This window comes from Oryza sativa, chromosome 7, assembly GCF_034140825.1.
Source record: "Oryza sativa Japonica Group chromosome 7, ASM3414082v1".
Classification (NCBI taxonomy): domain Eukaryota; kingdom Viridiplantae; phylum Streptophyta; class Magnoliopsida; order Poales; family Poaceae; genus Oryza; species Oryza sativa.
The window spans coordinates 21,752,257-21,771,473 of record NC_089041.1 but is presented as its reverse complement, the minus strand read 5'-3'; the positions used below and the strand labels follow the sequence as shown (position 1 = coordinate 21,771,473).

Below are 19,217 nucleotides of genomic sequence, written 5' to 3'. Positions count from 1 at the left end.
CATTCCATAGCCTTTCGAAGTCATCGATTATCGGTTCAAGGAACACATCGATATCGTTGCCAGGTTGTCTCGGTCCTTGAATGAGCATGGCAAGCATAATGTACTTTCTTTTGAAACACAACCAGGGAGGAAGGTTATAGTTAACAAGCAGAACTGGCCATGTACTGTGACGACTGCTCAAATCACCAAAAGGATTAATGCCGTCCGTACACATTGCGAAACGCATGTTTCTTGGGTCATTTGAGAATTCCTGGTAAATCCTATCGATTGTCCTCCACTGTACTGAATCTGCTGGGTGCCTCAGCATAGTATCGACTTTCCGTTCTTCGGCATGCCAGCGCACAAGCTTAGCTTGTTCCTTGTTCGCAAACATTCTCTTCATGCGCTCCGCAATTGGGAGATACCACACCACCTTTGCTGGGCCTCCCCTCTTTGACTTACTTCCTTCACCTTCACTCTTTGCTCGTTTGTATCTTGATGCCCCACAGATAGGGCAGACATCCAAGTCAGCGTATTCCTTGTAATACAAAATGCAGTCGTTCGGACATGCATGAATTCTTCTGACCTCCAGGCCCAACGGACATAATACTTGCTTCGCTTCATATGTCGTCTGAGGTAAATTGTTCCCCTCTGGCAACAGATCCTTTAACAGCTCAAGGAGTTCTGTAAAACTCTTGTCCGACCAGCCATTACTAGCCTTAAGCTTCATGAGTTCCAACACGCATGACAACTTGCTGTGCTTCGACTTGCATCCATCATACAACGGCATCTGGCAATCTTCCACCAACTTACTAAACTTCTCATAATCTCTGTCGTTGTCCTCTGCGTCTTCAATGTCATGCAACATTGTAGATAGACATTGAGTGTCCAAATCTATGGTCTCTCCACCTAAAGGAGAAGGTACGAACATGCCTTCTCGAGCTGCGGCGGTGTTCTCTACATCCTGATCCAACACTTCTTCAGCTGCGACATCAGGCGCCTCTTGCTCTCCATGCTTGGTCCAGCAGGTATATTTCTTCATGAATCCATTCATTATCAAATGAGCATGCACTTCATCCTTGTCTTCGATCATCTGTTCATTCTTACAGTCCCTACATGGGCACAACATGTGCATGCTCATCCTATTTTTTCTGTCATTATCCGCAAATGTGACAAATTCAGTGACCCCCTCTCTATACTCGGTAGACGAACGATGCGCATAGTACATCCATCTACGATCCATCTGAAATCAACAACATACGAAGAAAAATAAATGATGATCGATATGTTGAGAATGAATGGAGAATAATGTGTTTTTTACCTTGAATTTTAGCAAAAAATCGCCCCCCTTGCCCTCCCAACCGATTTGTGAACAGTACAATGGTCGGGATGGAAAGCAGTTGGCAGTTTGGGGGTATTTATAGACCCAACACACCTCAAACGGGTTAGATAAAAAAAGCCCGTCAAAGGTATTGCTCATACCTTTGACGGGCTTCTATTCAACGGCCCGTCACTGGTATCCTCTCACCTGTGACGGGCCAGAAATGAAAGCCGTCACAGGTGGCGGCCCATCACCTCTGACGGCTTCTAATGTATCGGCCCGTCACAGGTGAGGGGATACCAGTGACGGGTTGGAAGAAAAACTCGTCACTGGTATACCTCTGACGGGTTTTCCTTTCGGCCCGTCACAGGTGAGGGGATACCTGTGACGGGCCGCGGCCAGATGCCTCACCGGTGACGGCATCCCGTATAACCCGTCAAAGGTAATGGTCACTACTGACCAATTCGTTTGCCCGTCACAGGTATCCCGTCAGAGGTGTGAGGATCTGGCGTAGTGGTACGTCGTCCAGCCTTTGTCGGCGCCGTCCCAACGGAGGATGCGGCCGTCGGAGACGCCGCTGTAGGGGCCATCGCCGAACTTGTCGAACGCGACGCTCTCCGGGCCGACCAGCGTCGTGGGCAGCGGCAGCGTCTCGACCAGTGTGGCGGAGGTGTCCTTCGCGACGGCCGCGGCGAGGGCGTGCGACGGCAAGAGCAGCAGGAAGACGAGGACCGTCAGCGCCACCCGAGTCAGAGTCCCCACCCTCCCGGTGCCCAGGACGGCGCCCATGGATGATCGCTTTGCTTGCGTATAGTCTCGCTTTCAAACTCTGTTCTTTGCGTTGGCACTTCTCTGATGCTGAGATGAGATGTGCTCTTCGCTTCTGAGATATGTGAGATGCTTGGATTGGTGGCGTGGTGCTCCCGTGCCTTTATACCAGTGGCCACGTCCAAGCTTCGGACACCGACTCCGTTTCGTATCTGGGGCTGAACAGTGACCACCGGTTCCGATTTGGGTGTTGAAGTAGCATTTAGCTAGTCTAATTTCGGATTCTTAGCGTAACTAGTAACTCTGTACTCCGTAGTATAGCAAATATTCTGATTAGAAGTGGGACGTTGATATCCGAATTTGTCAGGGATACTATATCTGACATTCTGATCGCTTCATGTAGGTTTTCTGCTTGTAATATAATTTTACGGACTAGGCTATGTGTTTTTAAAAGATTATTGTTCATCAGATTATTCAAATGAATTATTTACTCCACACTTTGATAACTAAGTAAATAATTTAATTTAGAGTGAAATACATGGCCGGTCTTTAAACTTGTGAGGTGGTGTCACTTAGATCCGTGAACTTGAAAATTACACGTTTAGATCCGTGAACTTGGTTTAATGTACCACCCCAGTCCAATTGTCCTTTGACCACGTTTGACCACCAACATGGCATGTCATGTAGGCAATGCTTTTATGCTCAGCCCCCTCCACATATATCTTCGCACATAACTTGCCCTGACCAGTGCATTTCAACCCAAATCCCCTAAAAATAATCCCTAAATCGACTAGGGCTTCGGTGAGGTTAGTGGAAGGAGCCGAGAGGTAGCGGCTGTGGCGACCTCGGTGGTGAGATTAGCGGCAGGAGGCAGCGCAGTGCAGTGGGGTTAGCGGTGGCACAGTGCGGCCGGATTAGCGGCGGGAGGCAGTGCAATGGCAATTGCTAATTGGGACCGTATTTTCTATACACGCAAGGAGAAGAATGAGAGGGAAGAACGATTTGAGGATTTTTTTTTTTGGGGGGGGGGTGGGGGGTGGGATTCTGGTGTCACTATATAGCTACAACGAGATATATGCGACGTGTTGTGATGTAGAGGGGGCTGATAACAAAAGTGTTGCCTATGTGGCATGCCACGTTGGCGGTCAAACACAGTCAAAGGACGTTTGGACCGGAGTGGTACATTAAACCAAATTCACGGACCTAAACGTATAATTTTTAAGTTTACGGACCTAAGTGATACCACTACACAAGTTTAGAGACCGGCCATGTATTTCACTCTTTAATTTATCCTGAGCAGTAATCAAAGACACACACAAAAAAAAAAGCTTAAGAGCGGTTAGAAATCCGACCTCAAGTGGATATTTATACAACCATAAGTTACATTCTTAATCTCATAACTGAAATATATAACAAACAATAAAGAAAAACTAAAACACTAGCTTCAAGCTTTTCCTCCTTGCTTCAAACTTCAAGACAAAGCAGGGCTACGTCTTTCCGCCACCCTGCCTCCTCTCTGTTCTTGTTGCCATCACATAAGCTCCTATGTTTAGTTAAGAGCAAAGAAAAGGGACGGAACTAGTCCGACTAGACACCTTGTCGTTGCTAAGCACCCCACCTCAATGCGAATGAGCACGGCGGTACCCATGTTATCGTCACCGCAGAGCACCACACCCGTCGAGCTGCCGTAGCTTAATTATCTCACCAAAAGGATTGCGCGCGCCGTTGAGCCGCCATAGCTTATCTCATCGAAGAACCGCCACAACCACGCCATCGTCACTACAAACCGCGACCTCTGTCAAGCCGCCGTAGCTTATCTCGCCGGAGAGCCACCCCTGACCTGCACCACCTCTGCCACTCTCCCTACTGCCACTACTGCATTCGACGTCGCTCCTAACGCACTTCTCCTTCCTGACGGCGGCCCAACGTGGAGCAGAAGGGGGAAGAGGGGTGGCGCCGATCAAATGGAGGGGAAAGGAAGGAAGATAAGTTATATAAGGGTCACTAACGGGTGGGCCTTACAGGATAACTCAGCAGGTTGGACCAAGTCAAAGGCCACGTCAAAGAAATTGTCCTTCAAAATTGCTGAGGGAGTGAGATTACACCGGTTTTAATAGTTGGGGGTTTAAAATATCTGATATTGCGGTTCACGGATATAAATTTGATGGAGCTATATTTTGAGGGACTCAAAGTGAACTTATTCCTAACTGAGGGCGTAAATTGCCCACGACATAACATACGTCGGCTGGAAACTAAGCCCATATAAAATTATATCTGGGCCAAACATACATCCATATCAAATTCAATGCAGGCCTAACCATCCAACCTTTTTTCATGGGCTGACATTAGATCCAGATCCATTCATACACAGGCCGAAATTAAGCACAGTCTGGACTGTAAACAAGGCAACAAGCTGAGGTTAGGTTCGTTGTAAAATCGGAGTCGGAATCGGATCGGAGTCGGTATCCGAATCGACGACGTGGATGTGGCTACCGGTATAAAGGCACGGCCACCGCTCTCCACCAATCCAAGCATCTCAGAAGCGAAGAACATCTCACCATTACAAAGCGCGAAGCGAAGAAGAGAAGCTAGTTTGACAGCCAGACGAAGCAAAGCAAAGGCGATTCTCAATCTCATTCATGGGCGCCGTCCTCGGCACCGGGAGGGTGGGGACTCTGACTCGGGTGGCGCTGACGATCGTTGTCTTCCTGCTGCTCCTGCCATCGCACGCCCTCGCCGCGGCCGTCGCGAAGGACACCTCCGCCACACTGGTCGAGACGCTGCCGCTGCCCGCAACGCTGGTTGGCCCTGAGAGCGTCGCGTTCGACAAGTTCGGCGATGGCCCCAACAGCGGCGTCTCCGACGGCCGCATCCTCCGCTGGGACGGCGCCGACAAAGGCTGGACGACGTACTTGTTAGATAGATCTCTCTCCCCTTGAGCCCAACGGCTCAAGGGGGCCTTGACCGCGCCCTGATCGGGGGCGCCCAGCCCAATGGCTGGTGGGCCCCCGTCACACTGCGCCATATAAAAGAGGGGTGGAGGCCGGCACGGCACATGGTACGAGATTCACCGCCGCCGCCAACTCCACCCCACAAAACCCTAATCCGATCGAGAGGGGGCGCAGCCAGTGACGGGAAACGCCACCGCCGCATCCACGTCAAGCCGCGACGACAACGACGATGTCCGGCGCCTCTTCCTCCACGATCTCCTCAACCGGTCGGTATCTAAACCCTCTCCCTTTCATCTACAATGTCGTTCATCAAACCCAAATAGAACCACCCGACTAGATCTAACCTAGGTGATCCTAGTGCAAAGTTTAACAATGGTATCAGAGCAACCCTAGTGTTTAGATCGTTTCGGGGAAAGAAATCCAAAGAAAGAAAAGCACAAGATCCGCACGGATCAAAAGAACCAAAAACCCTAACCCTAATTCTTACCTCGTCGCCGGCCGTCGTTGACGCCGGCAACGGAGGGGGGGAGGGGCAAAGAGGCGCCGCCTAGGAGCCACTCGACGGCCGCGCGCGCACCTGCACGCGCGTGCCGGCGAGGGGGCCCGCGGCGGCGCCGCCATCTCCGTCGTCGCCATCTCTCTCTCACACGGTGGGGGTTAGAGACGGTGGGGGGAGCGGAGAAGAGAAAAGAAAGGAGCGCCGGCCATGGCGCGGCGGCGCGAAGGTCGCCGGCGATGGCGACGCCGTCCACGCGGTCGCGTGAGAGAGAGAAGAGAAGAGAAGCTAGGGTTTTCGGCGGCCGGCCGGGAGAGGGGGGTTTTTGATCCTCCGATCTCGGCGCCCGGCCGTCCGATCGAAACCCTAGCTGATCGGACGGCCGGCGGCGGCCGGACCGAAATCGGCCCAAGTGGGGAGCGCGCGGCGGCGGCTTTCCCGGCCCAGGCCCAGGTTGCGGCCTGGGGGAGGGGAGGGGGCGCTCGCCCGCGCGCAAAGTGGCCATAGGCCGACCGGCAAAGGCCGGAAAAGTTCAATTTAGGTCCCTCGGGGCCGAAAATGAATAAAAGAGAACAGTAGCAATTTTTCCATTTTATTTTGTCGATTTTTCATGCAAATTTCAATAGAATTTTGAATAGATTTTTGCATGTTTTACCTCTGTTTAAATTTGAACCAACGGGAGAATTTTCACAGAGAGAGAATTACAGAGATTTTGCTACTGTTCATATGATTTTATATAGTCTTCCGCTGCAAATAGATGAAATTGATGAAAATTAGTGTTTCTAAAATTAAATTTCGAACCAACGGGAGAATTTAATTTTAGGAACATTAATTATGTGCTATGATGTTGTAATTTTCTGACCAACGTTGTTAATTGCAATATTATAGTTATGGTTATATGTGTTATGTCTAATTCTGCCCAACGGTGATGTAGGCTTAATGCATAATATTTTAATGTTAATTTTGTTCTCACCGCACATGATTATTTCAGGTGGCTACTCCTTGATGGGTTGCATTAAAGATATTCCGACCCTAAAAGGAGATAACTACGCAGAATGGAAAAGAAAACTCGACCTTGCTTTTATCTTGGGAGAGGTGGACTGGGTATTGACTACCCCATGTCCTATAGAACCTGCTGACCTTGTCAGAGGTGAAAGTGAGTCAGATGCTGACTGGCAAAAGAGACATAGGGACAATGCTCCTCTCGTCATGTCGTATGACATTGAACAAAAGAAATGGTCCTTAGCCAACAAGAAATGTTTGGCTGTGGTAAAGAATACGATTGAGCCTACCATATTGGGCTCGATCCCAGAGTGTGACGCTGTCTCAGAGTACCTTGAAAGAATAAAGAGTCAGTTTACTGGCTCTTCAAAGACTTATGCTACACAGCTGATCAAGCAGCTTGTGACAGAAAGGTACAATGGAGGTGGTGTTAGAGACCACATACTTAGAATGAGCAACATGGCTTCCAAGTTGAAGCCAATGGATTTGGGCATAACAGATGACTTTCTGGTCCATCTGGTTATGGCCTCATTGCCAAAGCAGTTTGACAATTTTATTGTCAACTACAACATAAGTCCAGAGAAATGGAACTTTGAGAAGCTCATTGCTAATTGTGTGCAAGAGGAGGAGAGAATCAAAGAATCAAATGGTGGTTCAATAAACTATGTTAAAGATAAGAAAAAGAACCACAAGTCTCCCACCTCAAAAGGTAAACAGTCTCAGCATCTGCCTCAGCAACAACAGTTCGCTGTTGAGAAAGATCAATGTCTCCACTGCAAGAAGACAGGACACTACAAGAAAGATTGTCCTGATTTTTTGAAAATGATCATGGCAAAGAAAGGTGAGAACATTATTACATTTGTAAATGAATCTCATTATGTTGGTTACTCTAGATCCACATGGTGGATTGATTCTGGAGCAACTATTCATGCTTGTAATTGTTTAAAGGCATTCCGTTCGACGAGGACTACGCAAAGAAGAGAAAGCACCATTAGAGTTGCCAATGGAGTTGAAGAAAAAGTTGAAGCTGTTGGAGATCTTCCTCTAGAGCTCTCGAATGGCTTCATACTTTTACTTCGAGATGTCTTTTATGTTCCTTCTTTGCAAAGGAACTTAATAAGTGTATCAAAGTTGGATTTTGATGGATATGATTGCCGCTTTGGAAATGGCAAATGTGAACTATGGCATAATAATGCATGTATTGGTCTTGCTGTGTTGCGAGACGAGCTTTATTTGTTATCTCTTTCTGAGAATGTGAATGTTGTGTCCTCGTTGACAAAAGAAAACAAGAAAAGAAAGCGAACTCCCGATGTCTCATCGAAATTATGGCACTGTCGTTTGGGCCATATTTCGAGGGGGAGAATTGAGAGACTAGTTAAGAATGAAATTCTTCCTCCATTGGAGTTCTCAGACTTAGAACAATGCATAGAATGCATTAAAGGAAAATTTGTAAAGAGCATCAAAAAGGGTGCAAAACGAAGCGCGGGAATTTTAGAGATCATTCATACAGATATTTGTGGTCCATTTCCTGTGAAAAGTGTGGATGGCTATGACTCGTTCATAACATTCACAGATGATTACTCCCGCTATGGTTATATTTATCCAATTAAAGAGCGATCAGAAGCATTGGATAAATTTAAGATATTCAAAGCTGAAGTTGAAAATCAGCATGATATAAAGATTAAAGTAGTAAGATCTGACCGTGGGGGGGAGTACTATGGTCGACATACGCCTTATGGGCAAGTCCCTGGACCTTTTGCAAGGTTCTTGCTAGAGAATGGAATAGTAGCCCAGTATTCAACACCGGGCGAACCTCAACAGAATGGGGTAGCTGAAAGGCGCAACCGTACCCTTATGGATATGGTGCGCAGCATGATGAGCTACTCCACACTACCACTCGGTTTATGGATGGAGGCGTTAAAAACCGCCATTCATATTCTCAACAGAGTTCCAAGCAAATCGGTGCCCAAAACACCGTATGAGCTATGGACAGGGAGAGTACCCTCGCTAACTCACCTCCGTGTGTGGGGGAGTCCTGCAGAGGCCAAAGTATTTAACCCAAATATTGGGAAGTTGGACCCCAAAACAGTCAGTTGCCATTTTATTGGCTATCCTGAAAGATCAAAAGGCTATCGTTTCTACTGTCCAAACAGTTATACAAAGTTTGTAGAAACGAGACACGCCGTCTTCTTGGAAGACGAAATGATTAGGGGGAGCTCGGTAGTTCGAGAAATTGATCTTGAGGAGAGGCGGGTGTCTGTACCCGCTCCGTCGACTCAGGAACCTTTCTTCTCTCTACCTGCTGATGTTGTGCCTGCAATGCCTGTCATTGAGGTACCAGCACCTGTTGTTACCCCTCCTGTGGCAACAATGAATGAGAGTGAGGAACCTGTTATACAGGATTCAACAGAAATGGTTGCCACGCCAGAGGAGGAGCTACAACAGCCTCAAATAGATAATGTGCCAGTACAGGAGACTCATCAAGAGCCTCAGGTACAGGATGTGCCAAATGTGCAGGCCCCTAGAAGGTCTGAAAGAGTCAGAAGATCGGCTATCCGTGATGACTATAAAGTTTATAATATAGAAGAGTCGCATATGGAGGATGATCCCACCTCATATGAAGAGGCCATGAGAAGCGCTCGCTCATCTGAATGGTTGGAAGCCATGAAAGATGAAATGAAATCAATGAAACTAAACGATGTTTGGGATTTAGAAGAAATTCCTAAAGGAGCCAAAACAGTAGGCTGTAAATGGGTCTACAAAACCAAATATGACTCCAGAGGGAATATAGAAAAGTTTAAAGCGCGACTTGTGGCAAAAGGCTTCACGCAACGAGAAGGGATTGATTACAATGAGACATTTTCTCCAGTCTCTTGTAAAGATTCCTTCAGGATTATAATGGCACTAGTGGCACATTATGATTTGGAATTACATCAGATGGATGTAAAAACGGCATTTCTAAATGGAGATTTGGAGGAAAAAGTATACATGGCGCAACCAAAAGGTTTTGTCATGAAAGGAAACGAAAATATGGGATGTCGTCTAAAGAGATCCATTTATGGATTAAAGCAAGATTCGAGACAGTGGTACTTGAAGTTTGATGGGACAATAAAGAAATTTGGGTTTCAAGAGAATGTCGAGGACAACTGTATTTATTCAAAGTTTAAGAATGGGAGATTTATTTTCCTAATTCTGTATGTGGATGACATTCTACTGGCTAGTAGTGATGTCAGTCTACTGCAGGAAACAAAGAAATTCTTGTCCTCAAACTTTGACATGAAAGACCTCGGTGAGGCTTCATATGTTTTGGGCATAGAGATTCACCGAGATAGAACAAAGTATGCATTGGGACTTTCTCAAAAGACATATATAGAAAAGGTGTTGAAGAAATTCAACATGTACAGATGCAGTGCTACACCTGCTCCTATAATGAAAGGCGAAAAGTATGGGGCATCGCAATGTCCCAGAAATCAGTATGAGCTCAATGAAATGAAAACAAAGCCATATGCGTCAGCTGTAGGAAGCCTACAGTACGCGCAAGTGTGCACACGACCTGACTTGGCATTTGTTACCGGGTTACTTGGCAGATTTCAGAGTAATCCAGGCCTAGAGCACTGGAAATTGGTAAAGAAAGTCTTGCGTTATTTGCAAGGAACAAAAGGCCTCATGCTGTCTTACAGAAGATCAGAATCACTCCAGATAGTGGGGTACTCAGATTCTGACTTTGCAAAAGATAATACAAAGTCAACATCGGGATACGTGTTTACCCTGGCAGGAGGAGCTATTTCATGGAAAAGCTCAAAACAGACTATCACTGCAGGGTCTACTATGTATGCCGAGTTTATAGCATGCTATGAGGCAACGGGGCAGGTGAACTGGCTAAAGAAGTTCATACCCGGTTTAAAGGTGGTTGACAGTATTGAGAAACCACTAAAGTTATACTGCGACAACGAACCCGCAGTAATGTACACTCACAACAATCAGTCAAGTGGTGCTGCCAAACACATTGACATAAAGTACTATGTTGTGAAGGACAAAGTCCGGGATCAAACAATCAGTCTCGAGCACATTAAAACAGAAAGGATGCTCGCGGATCCGCTCACGAAAGGCCTACCACCCAACGTGTTCAAGGAACATGTAGCCGGCATGGGTTTAAGGGAAGCCTTATGAATCCTGGACTACAGGGCCCAAAAGTAAAGTATCTGTTTCTGAATAGAGATGTGTATAGTGGCTGTCGAATCCATCGGCGATTGACCGTGACGATGAAACATGCTCTATTTACAAATCTGTGATGGAATAGAAAAAGCTAAAAGAAAAAGTGAGATCAAGGGGGAGAATGTTAGATAGATCTCTCTCCCCTTGAGCCCAACGGCTCAAGGGGGCCTTGACCGCGCCCTGATCGGGGGCGCCCAGCCCAATGGCTGGTGGGCCCCCGTCACACTGCGCCATATAAAAGAGGGGTGGAGGCCGGCACGGCACATGGTACGAGATTCACCGCCGCCGCCAACTCCACCCCACAAAACCCTAATCCGATCGAGAGGGGGCGCAGCCAGTGACGGGAAACGCCACCGCCGCATCCACGTCAAGCCGCGACGACAACGACGATGTCCGGCGCCTCTTCCTCCACGATCTCCTCAACCGGTCGGTATCTAAACCCTCTCCCTTTCATCTACAATGTCGTTCATCAAACCCAAATAGAACCACCCGACTAGATCTAACCTAGGTGATCCTAGTGCAAAGTTTAACAGTACTCCCACGCCCCGGGGTACAACGTCGCCAAGTGCATGGCTCCCAAGCTCCATCCCGCGGAGCTCACCGAGAGCAAGTGCGGCCGGCCGCTCGGCCTCCGGTTCCACAACACCTCCGGTAACCTCTACATCGCCGACGCGTACAAGGGCCTCATGCGTGTCGGCCCGCGCGGCGGGGAGGCAACGGTGCTCGCCACGGAGGCCGACGGCGTGCCGTTCAAGTTCACCAACGGTGTCGACGTCAACCAGGTCACCGGCGAGGTTTACTTCACAGACAGCAGCACGCGCTTCCAGCGATCCCAGCACGAGAGGGTCACGGCCACCGGCGACTCCACGGGCCGCCTGATGAAGTACGACCCGACGACGGGCTACCTCGACGTGCTCCAGTCCGGAATGACGTACCCCAACGGTCTCGCACTCAGCGCCGATCGGAGTCACCTCGTGGTGGCGCTGACGGGGCCGTGCAAGCTGGTGAGGCACTGGATCGAGGGCCCCAAGGCCGGTACGTCGGAGCCGTTCGCCGAGCTGCCGGGCTACCCGGACAACGTGAGGCCCGATGGGAAGGGAGGCTACTGGGTGGCGCTGCACCGCGAGAAGACCGAGACGCCGTATGGCTCGGACACCCACCTCCTCGCCGTAAGGATCGGTCGCAAGGGGAAGATCTTGCAGGAGTTGAGGGGGCCGAAGAACGTCTGGCCAACGGAGGTGATTGAGAGAGGCGGCGGCAAGCTTTACTTGGGTTCAGTTGAATTGGGTCATGTCGCCGTCGTCAAGGCTAGCGCTACTTGATTAGTTTATAGTTGCTTTTTTCAGAGCGCTTATTTTGTTTTAGATGCAAGTATCAATTTTCGGCCGAACTACCTATGTAATAGTTTGCATTTCATCTCTCCTGGGAATATAGGAGTATGCTGTATATTTTGATTTCAAATAAAACTCTAACTTCGGATAGTCACATTTTGCGGTGCCTGTTCAACAATCCTGATATTTAGGACGTGGACTTTATTTTTTGATACATAGTGTATTGAAATGCTAGTATATTCGCACGACCGTGAATTGTTAGCTGTAAATTTCTTTTAGTAATATAAGATAACTTCTCACATAGAACTGCGATTGAGCACTACTTGTCATTTTTGTTTCTTGTAATGTAGCGTACATCTTAGTGTAAAATCCTACATTAGTATATCTATATACTAGTTCTACTACATACGTCCCAAATAAGTTAATATTTTACCCATCCTACACATACCAATAATACTCCCTCCGTCTCATAATAGGTGACGTTTTTGACTTTTTATTTGCAACGTTTAACCATTCGTTTTATTTGAAAAATTAATGCAAATATAAAAAAAGATAAGTCATATGTAAAGTACTTTTGATAATAAAGCAATTGACAAACAAAATAAATAATAATTCCAAAATTTTTTGAATAAGACGAATGATCAAACATTGACAAACGAAAACTCAAAAAGACAAGTAATATGGGACGGAGGTAGTAATAATAAAAAGAAATACTCCTAATATATCAAATCCCAATGCAATTCATCTCTTTATCTACTCCTAATCTATTATATTATTAAAACAGCTTTGAAAGGAGGCCCCACGTTCGCTGTGGGAGCTAGAAAATCACACATTAATCGGAGAAAAAGAAAAAAGAAAAAGGAGAGTCTAAGTAGAAGTACAATTTAAAAATAGCTGAAATTCAGAATTAAAAATAAGCAATATTGAAAGAGGAGTCCATATAGGAACCCAATATGAGATTAATCAAAATTCGAAATAAAGATAAAATAAAATCCAAAATTAGAAAAGGACATGAGAGTTCAAGTAGAAATACAATTTAAAAATAGCTGAAATTCGGAATTAAAAATAAGGAATATTGAAATAAGTTTCCATATAAGAACCCAATACGAGATTAATCAAAATTCGAAATAAAAATAAAATAAAATCCAAAATTAGAAAAAGAAATGAGAGTCCAAGTAGGAATACAATTTAAAAATAGCTGAAATTCGGAATTAAAAATAAGAAATATTAAAAGAAGAGTCCATATAAGAACCCAATACGAGATTAATTAAAATACGGAATAAAAATAAATAAATCTGAAATTAGCAAAAGAAAATAAAAGAAGAGTTCAAGTAGAAATACAATTTAAAATTAGCTGAAATTCGGAATTAAAATAAGCAATAATGAAAGAAGAATCTATATAAGAACCCAATACGAGATTAATTAAAATTTAGAATAAAAATAAAATAATATCTAAAATTAGAAAAATTAAAAGAGAGTTCAAGTAGGAATACAATTTCGAAACAACTGAAATTCAAAATAAAAAATAAAAACATTAAAATAACACAATACGATATTAACTAATTTTTTTTAAAAAAATTCTAAAATTAGAAAAAGAAAAATAAGATTTCAATTAGGAATACAATTTATAAATAACTAAAATTTGTGATAAAAATAAAGATTATTGAAAGAAAAGACCATCTAAAAAACACATGACGATATAAATTAAGTAACATGCCTATAAAGGAGTAGAGTGGTGGCGGTTGATACGAGATATAAAAATTATTAATAAAACACCAAGTAGAATCCTAATGACGATTAAAAAGAGGGACGTCAGGCAGGCCATGAAGCAAATGAGTAAGGCAAAAATGAGTAAGGCGGTTGCCGGGACTTCTAGAAAGTAAAAAAAAAACATCGATGATCATATTCAATTTTAAAATGTCAATGACAATAAAAAGGAGAAGCAGCGGGCGGGGTGTATAAGAGTATAGTTGCAGAGCCGCCGATGGTTACGGGACTTCTAGAAAATAAAAAATGAATTACAACAATAGTTATGTTCGATTTTTAGAATCACAATGACAAAAAAGAGTTGGCGGCGAACGGGCTGTAGAGGGGCATAGTGGCATCGTTTGATGGGACTTTTAAAAATTATAAAAAATAAAACTACAAGTCCAATTTTTAAAGGTTTGGAACTTCTAAAAAGTAAAAAAATTCAATGATAATCATGTTCGATTTTAAAATCTCAATGACAATAAAGAAAGGAGGCAACGGGCGAGCCATAGAAGAGTACAATGGCAAAGCCGCTGACGGTTGGGCGGGACTTCTAAAAAGTAAAAAATGAACCCAAACGATAATTATGTTCGATTTTTAAAGTCTCAATGACAACAAAGAGAAGAGACAGTGGACGGGCCGTAGAGGAGTATAATGGCAACGTTTGACGGTACATCTAGAAATTATAAAAATAAAACCTAACGTGACAATAAACTCTAAAAACTATAAAATTCAATTTTTAAAGGTTCTAAGAAGAATGAATAGAAATAGTGGTAGATCAAACAAACAAATAAAGAAGGATATGACATAAGGGGTAGCAACTGGTGTAACTTTTAAAACTATATAATTAAAAACACGAGGATGATAAGATTTGGTATTTTAAAGTCTTAAAACTATGAGATAGCTAGGTAGCTATTTAATAAATTTTAAGTAAAATTATACTAAAAAATATATGATTTTGTTTGGGTGCTAGCCGCGCAATTGCGCGGGCCACCCAGCTAGTTAATACAATTATTCTTTACTTTTACTAATTCTGATGCAATGATTCCTCCCAAAAGTAAACTTATTTTGGGACAAATGGACTGAGCTAAAACTAAACTTAATATGAGACGGAGGAAGAAGTTAACACTCACTAATAATCATGTAATTGAATAGAATACAATTAGGCTAATCTTGCGATAATCTATATCTATACTAATATAAAAAGTAGGAGTTGCCTTTTTGCAATCGTACGGGTGAAATCAACATGTTGATCCTACCATCCATCTGTATCCACGTCCGCATCACTCTCATCCCTACCGTCCAGTGCGATTCACCCTCCCACAGCAATCCCATCCTATCTCCACCGTGATTTTCGCTCCCATCACCGCGCGAGGACTCCGCCCGCGCTACTCGCTACTACCGCTATCGATCCCCTTCCTGCCACTCCCCCGCGCCACCGAATCTCCCTGACCTTCCACCGCCGCCGCGTCCTCCTCCTCCCCACGCACCGCCGCTGCATGCCTCTCCTCCTCCCCATCGCCTTCGTGTCGTCCTCCTTCCCACTCACCGCTGCTGCATCGCCTTCTCCCCACCGCCACCGCGTCCTCCTCCTCCCCACCTCCTTCGTGTCCTTCTCCTCTCCATCACCGTCCCCGAGTCCCCTTCGCGAGCGCAGCCGTCGTCGTCAGATCCGCCGACTGGGTGAACTCGGCAACGGTGGTCCAGTGCTCGATCCCCAACGCATGTCGCGCCGTCCTGTCCACCGCCGCCGCGTCCGCCTCCCCATCACCCGCCGCTTCTGTAGTTTCTATAGCTGCTCCGTTGGTGTGCAGCCCACAAACCCTAGCAGCTATCAGCGTGGCCGGCGACGGCGGGCCGGCAAGCGACGATGCAGTGGCAACAACGGCAAGCAGCTGCCACGTGGCAGGCTGCAGCGGCTCGGCGGCGACAGCGAACAGCAAGGCACGAGCAGCAGGAGTGAGGGGGCGAGGAGCTAGCATATCAGGCCATCCATCCATGAAGGGCATCAGACAGCGAGGGGCGAGCAGCAGCAGCTAGCAGAACAAGTGGTGAGTCCTCGCCCCGTGCCTCTGTTCATAATCTTTGTCTCTGATTTCAGTAATGCATCTAGATGATGTGATTTACAAGAATTGAGCTTCATGATCATAGTTTTGATTTATTCATAGATTTTCAATGGAGAAGAAAATAACATTGTTAAATTATTATTCAAGCAATTCAAGTAGTACCCATCAAACTGATGATAGCAGAACGGAATTTTTGCTGATTGTGCACAAATTAAGAATAACAATAGACAATTTTTCTCATGAAATTAGAGATGAAATAAGGATGGTATATTTGTTGGTAAGGCTATGGAAGCAATTGCATGATGCTGCTGTTGCAAATGAAAACTTGAAAATGTGACTACATTGCTTATTTTAGTGCTGGATCTGCCAATTTTACATTCCTCCGCTGTTGCTACGCATCCATTTGTGCTAGATCGCCTCTTCCTTCTCAGTCCACATGCAGAGACAATGGAGGGTGAGGGAGAAGGCCACAGTGCTGTCGCCTATGCTGCCATGCTTCTGTCGACTGTCGGACTCCATCGTAAAGTGGGGAGCGGACTGAGAATCTGAGATGATGTACTCCATTGCCGATAGCCCGCTCACCTCGCCTCTACCGCCAATCCCCTCCCTCACTGCTCACCTCCTGCTCTACCATGTGACCTGGTGCTTTCTCTACTGTCGCCTGCTCCCCCCCTCATATTGGTCAATGCAAAGGTGCACTAATAATCCCTTTGTTTTAGAGATTTAATTGAGTTTTATGTTTCGGATGCTCCAGCTTTCTACCAGAAGTACAGAACACACATACATCAGCATGAAGATGAGATGATTCAGGTTGTTGAATTGCTTTGCTATCATCTTCATATATTTGTTTTTCCAAGAAGGGCAGCAGGTCACAGCTGTTGATGCGGCCGCCTTTGGTGGTGTTCACAGTTCTTGAACTGCAGGAGTAATCGGTTTGCTAACACAGACCTGATCTCAAGGTGCTATGCAGCTTCCAGTGAATGTATTGTCTTTCCATGATCTGCACATCCACCTTGGCAACTCTTTGCTTCCCAAAATTGATTGCATGTGTTGCATATTTTTGCCGATGCAGAAATCAGATGTTTTTAATGTTGTATGTCCTGACGGTTTGGCAACAAATATATCCCCAGTATATTTTTGAGAACTATCCTCAGTATCTCACGGTATTATTTCATTTGCACTCTAAATGAAGAATTATAAATGCAATTTTCAATTTGATTTACCTTTGTACATGATTCAAGATTCAGTGCAGCAGCTGTAGTCTTCATCCCCATATTAGAAAGAGTGTATCTTAACGGTGAGGTATAATCCTAACGTTATACATTATGCTTTCATTTGCTCACAATAAAACTTAAATGACGTTCAATATAAGTTCACATATTGTTCTAAAAGTTTTGTTTTGCAGATTGGTAAAATTCACTCATATATGTTGTCAGTTAGCTCATGTCCTATTGATGCAAATTTTGTTGTTCTCCTCTCTCTGCTTGGCCTCGGCTCACTCACAAACACCTCCTGTACCTTGCCCATTCCTCTGCAACTTAATTTACACTTGAGGGCCATGTGATGGTCCCTGGCACCTGTGTCTTTTTTTTTTCTCCAACACTGTCCATGCGTGCCTAAATACTGCATCCATGAACAACAAAAATGTGTGTGCAACACACCAATGGGAATGATTCTATAATTGCTTATTATTTAGTTTGAATCAGTTTCAAACATCCCATTTGGTTTAAGCAGATAATTTTCTTTGCTAAGCTTGTACGATTTGAGAAATCTCTACGCAATCATCTTATTTATCTACTTTTTTAATTACAATTGACAGATTTGCAACAACAGAAGAGGAAGAGAGATTTGTAACTATCCACAATGCCATTTGAGGTAGGTTGTACTGTTAAAAGCGTTATATCCATTCAGTTAACTGATAGGGAGTCTACTATTTTGTGAGTTTTAAGTGTCAAGTGAATGTGTACTGTATGATGTAATGGCTTGGTAATTATTGGTAATCTGAATTAGGGGAAGGTAAATCTCTTCTTTTTATCATAGAGCAGCACAAATATGTACTCCCTCTGTTTCACAATGTAAGTCATTCTAGCATAGGAAATGCTAGAATGACTTACATTGTGAAACGGAGGAAGTAATTAATTATTGGATAATTTTTACCTTCTGTATATTTTCTGCATGTTTGATATGTACTCCACCGATTTGAATGGCTAGACTTAACACTCGGAGGGAGGGCAGAGGAAGAATAATATACTGATATATAGCTATGCACGGTTTATCAACCTTTAGTTTAATGCCTCAACAAAATGAATTATCGGGTTGATAACTGAAACATTTCTAATAGGTGCTAGAATGCCATGCATCAAACTGTGGGATTTTTGGCATATGTACGTCCTCATTTTCAAGTGCTTGTTTTCAGCAATTGCTTAATAGTATCACGCAGGGCTAAATAACATTTTGTTCTAATCATGTCCAACTTTCTAAGCATATGGAAATTGAGGATCCAGAATCAAGGGTGGAAAAATGTTATCACTGGTCTTCTCTGAAGCAAAGGATTCAAATTTCTTCTGTATTTTTTCCTCTTAATTTGCCTCAATATATCTCAATGCACAACTCTATTCATTCTAGAAGGCATTGGCATGTTTAGAGGTTAGGTGTAGTCTTATGTTTTTATATTGAGGCCTACATTAGGATGAGGGACAGTTTCACTTCCTGCCTCAGTTTATAGTGACAAGTTCTTTTTTGTGGCTTTTAACATTTTTAAATGATAATGCCTTTTCATTCCAGGGTGAAGTGTGGAAGACCAAAGCTACTTGGGGAATATATGAGGAAGATAATTATTATAATCCTTTGTATTTGGAAGTGATCAGTGGTTGATTTTTTGCGTCAAAGTATTTCATATCATACTGAAATATTAAAATGTCTTGATTTTTTTGGGTTTTGATTTGATGTAAAATAACAACATATGAATTTTCTGATTTGCTATTAAATCAAATGAGATGTTTTTCCACTGGTTTGTGGTAATCAACAATATCTTCATGGGCCACCACTTAACAAAATTGAAAGTGCCCAAAATTCTACGATTTCAGAAGTTCATTCAACCAACAAGAAGACTAATGTGTCATCCTGCCGTTACACCTTCATAGCACCAAAGGGGCCACCAAAACAATAAGGATTCCTCGGGATTATCTGAAGGTGATATTCTCACATTTACTTTATCAAGGGGTGAGCATCAGAATACAATAATACGTTAGGATTACGATATATTACGTTAGTTCGTGAAAGCCTCATGTTTTAAATTTTGTGGTTGTAACCTGTGTACGTATTGAAATTTTATCGTGG

The 19,217-nt window shown here is 44.3% G+C and overlaps 1 protein-coding gene and 1 long non-coding RNA gene across 4 annotated transcripts; both read left to right on the top strand.

The window, feature by feature from the left end:
• Window positions 1-8,836: 8,836 nt before the first annotated feature.
• LOC136357446 (protein STRICTOSIDINE SYNTHASE-LIKE 10-like) lies at window positions 8,837-12,054 on the top strand. The gene is made up of 2 exons (XM_066312707.1): window positions 8,837-9,010; window positions 11,266-12,054. The coding sequence occupies exons 1-2, from the start codon at window positions 8,837-8,839 to the stop codon at window positions 12,052-12,054; spliced, it is 963 nt and encodes a 320-aa protein (XP_066168804.1).
• A 3,139-nt stretch (window positions 12,055-15,193) lies between these two features.
• Window positions 15,194-18,885, top strand: LOC9271534 (uncharacterized). 3 transcript variants are annotated; one of them, XR_010742752.1, is made up of 7 exons: window positions 15,194-15,863; window positions 16,291-16,520; window positions 16,633-16,837; window positions 16,951-17,041; window positions 17,120-17,180; window positions 17,698-17,753; window positions 18,663-18,885. It is a non-coding gene; the product is annotated as an uncharacterized lncRNA (long non-coding RNA). The 3 variants fall into 3 exon arrangements; XR_010742753.1 differs by lacking the exon at window positions 17,120-17,180; XR_010742754.1 differs by lacking the exons at window positions 16,951-17,041; window positions 17,120-17,180.
• The last annotated feature ends 332 nt before the right edge of the window (window positions 18,886-19,217 follow it).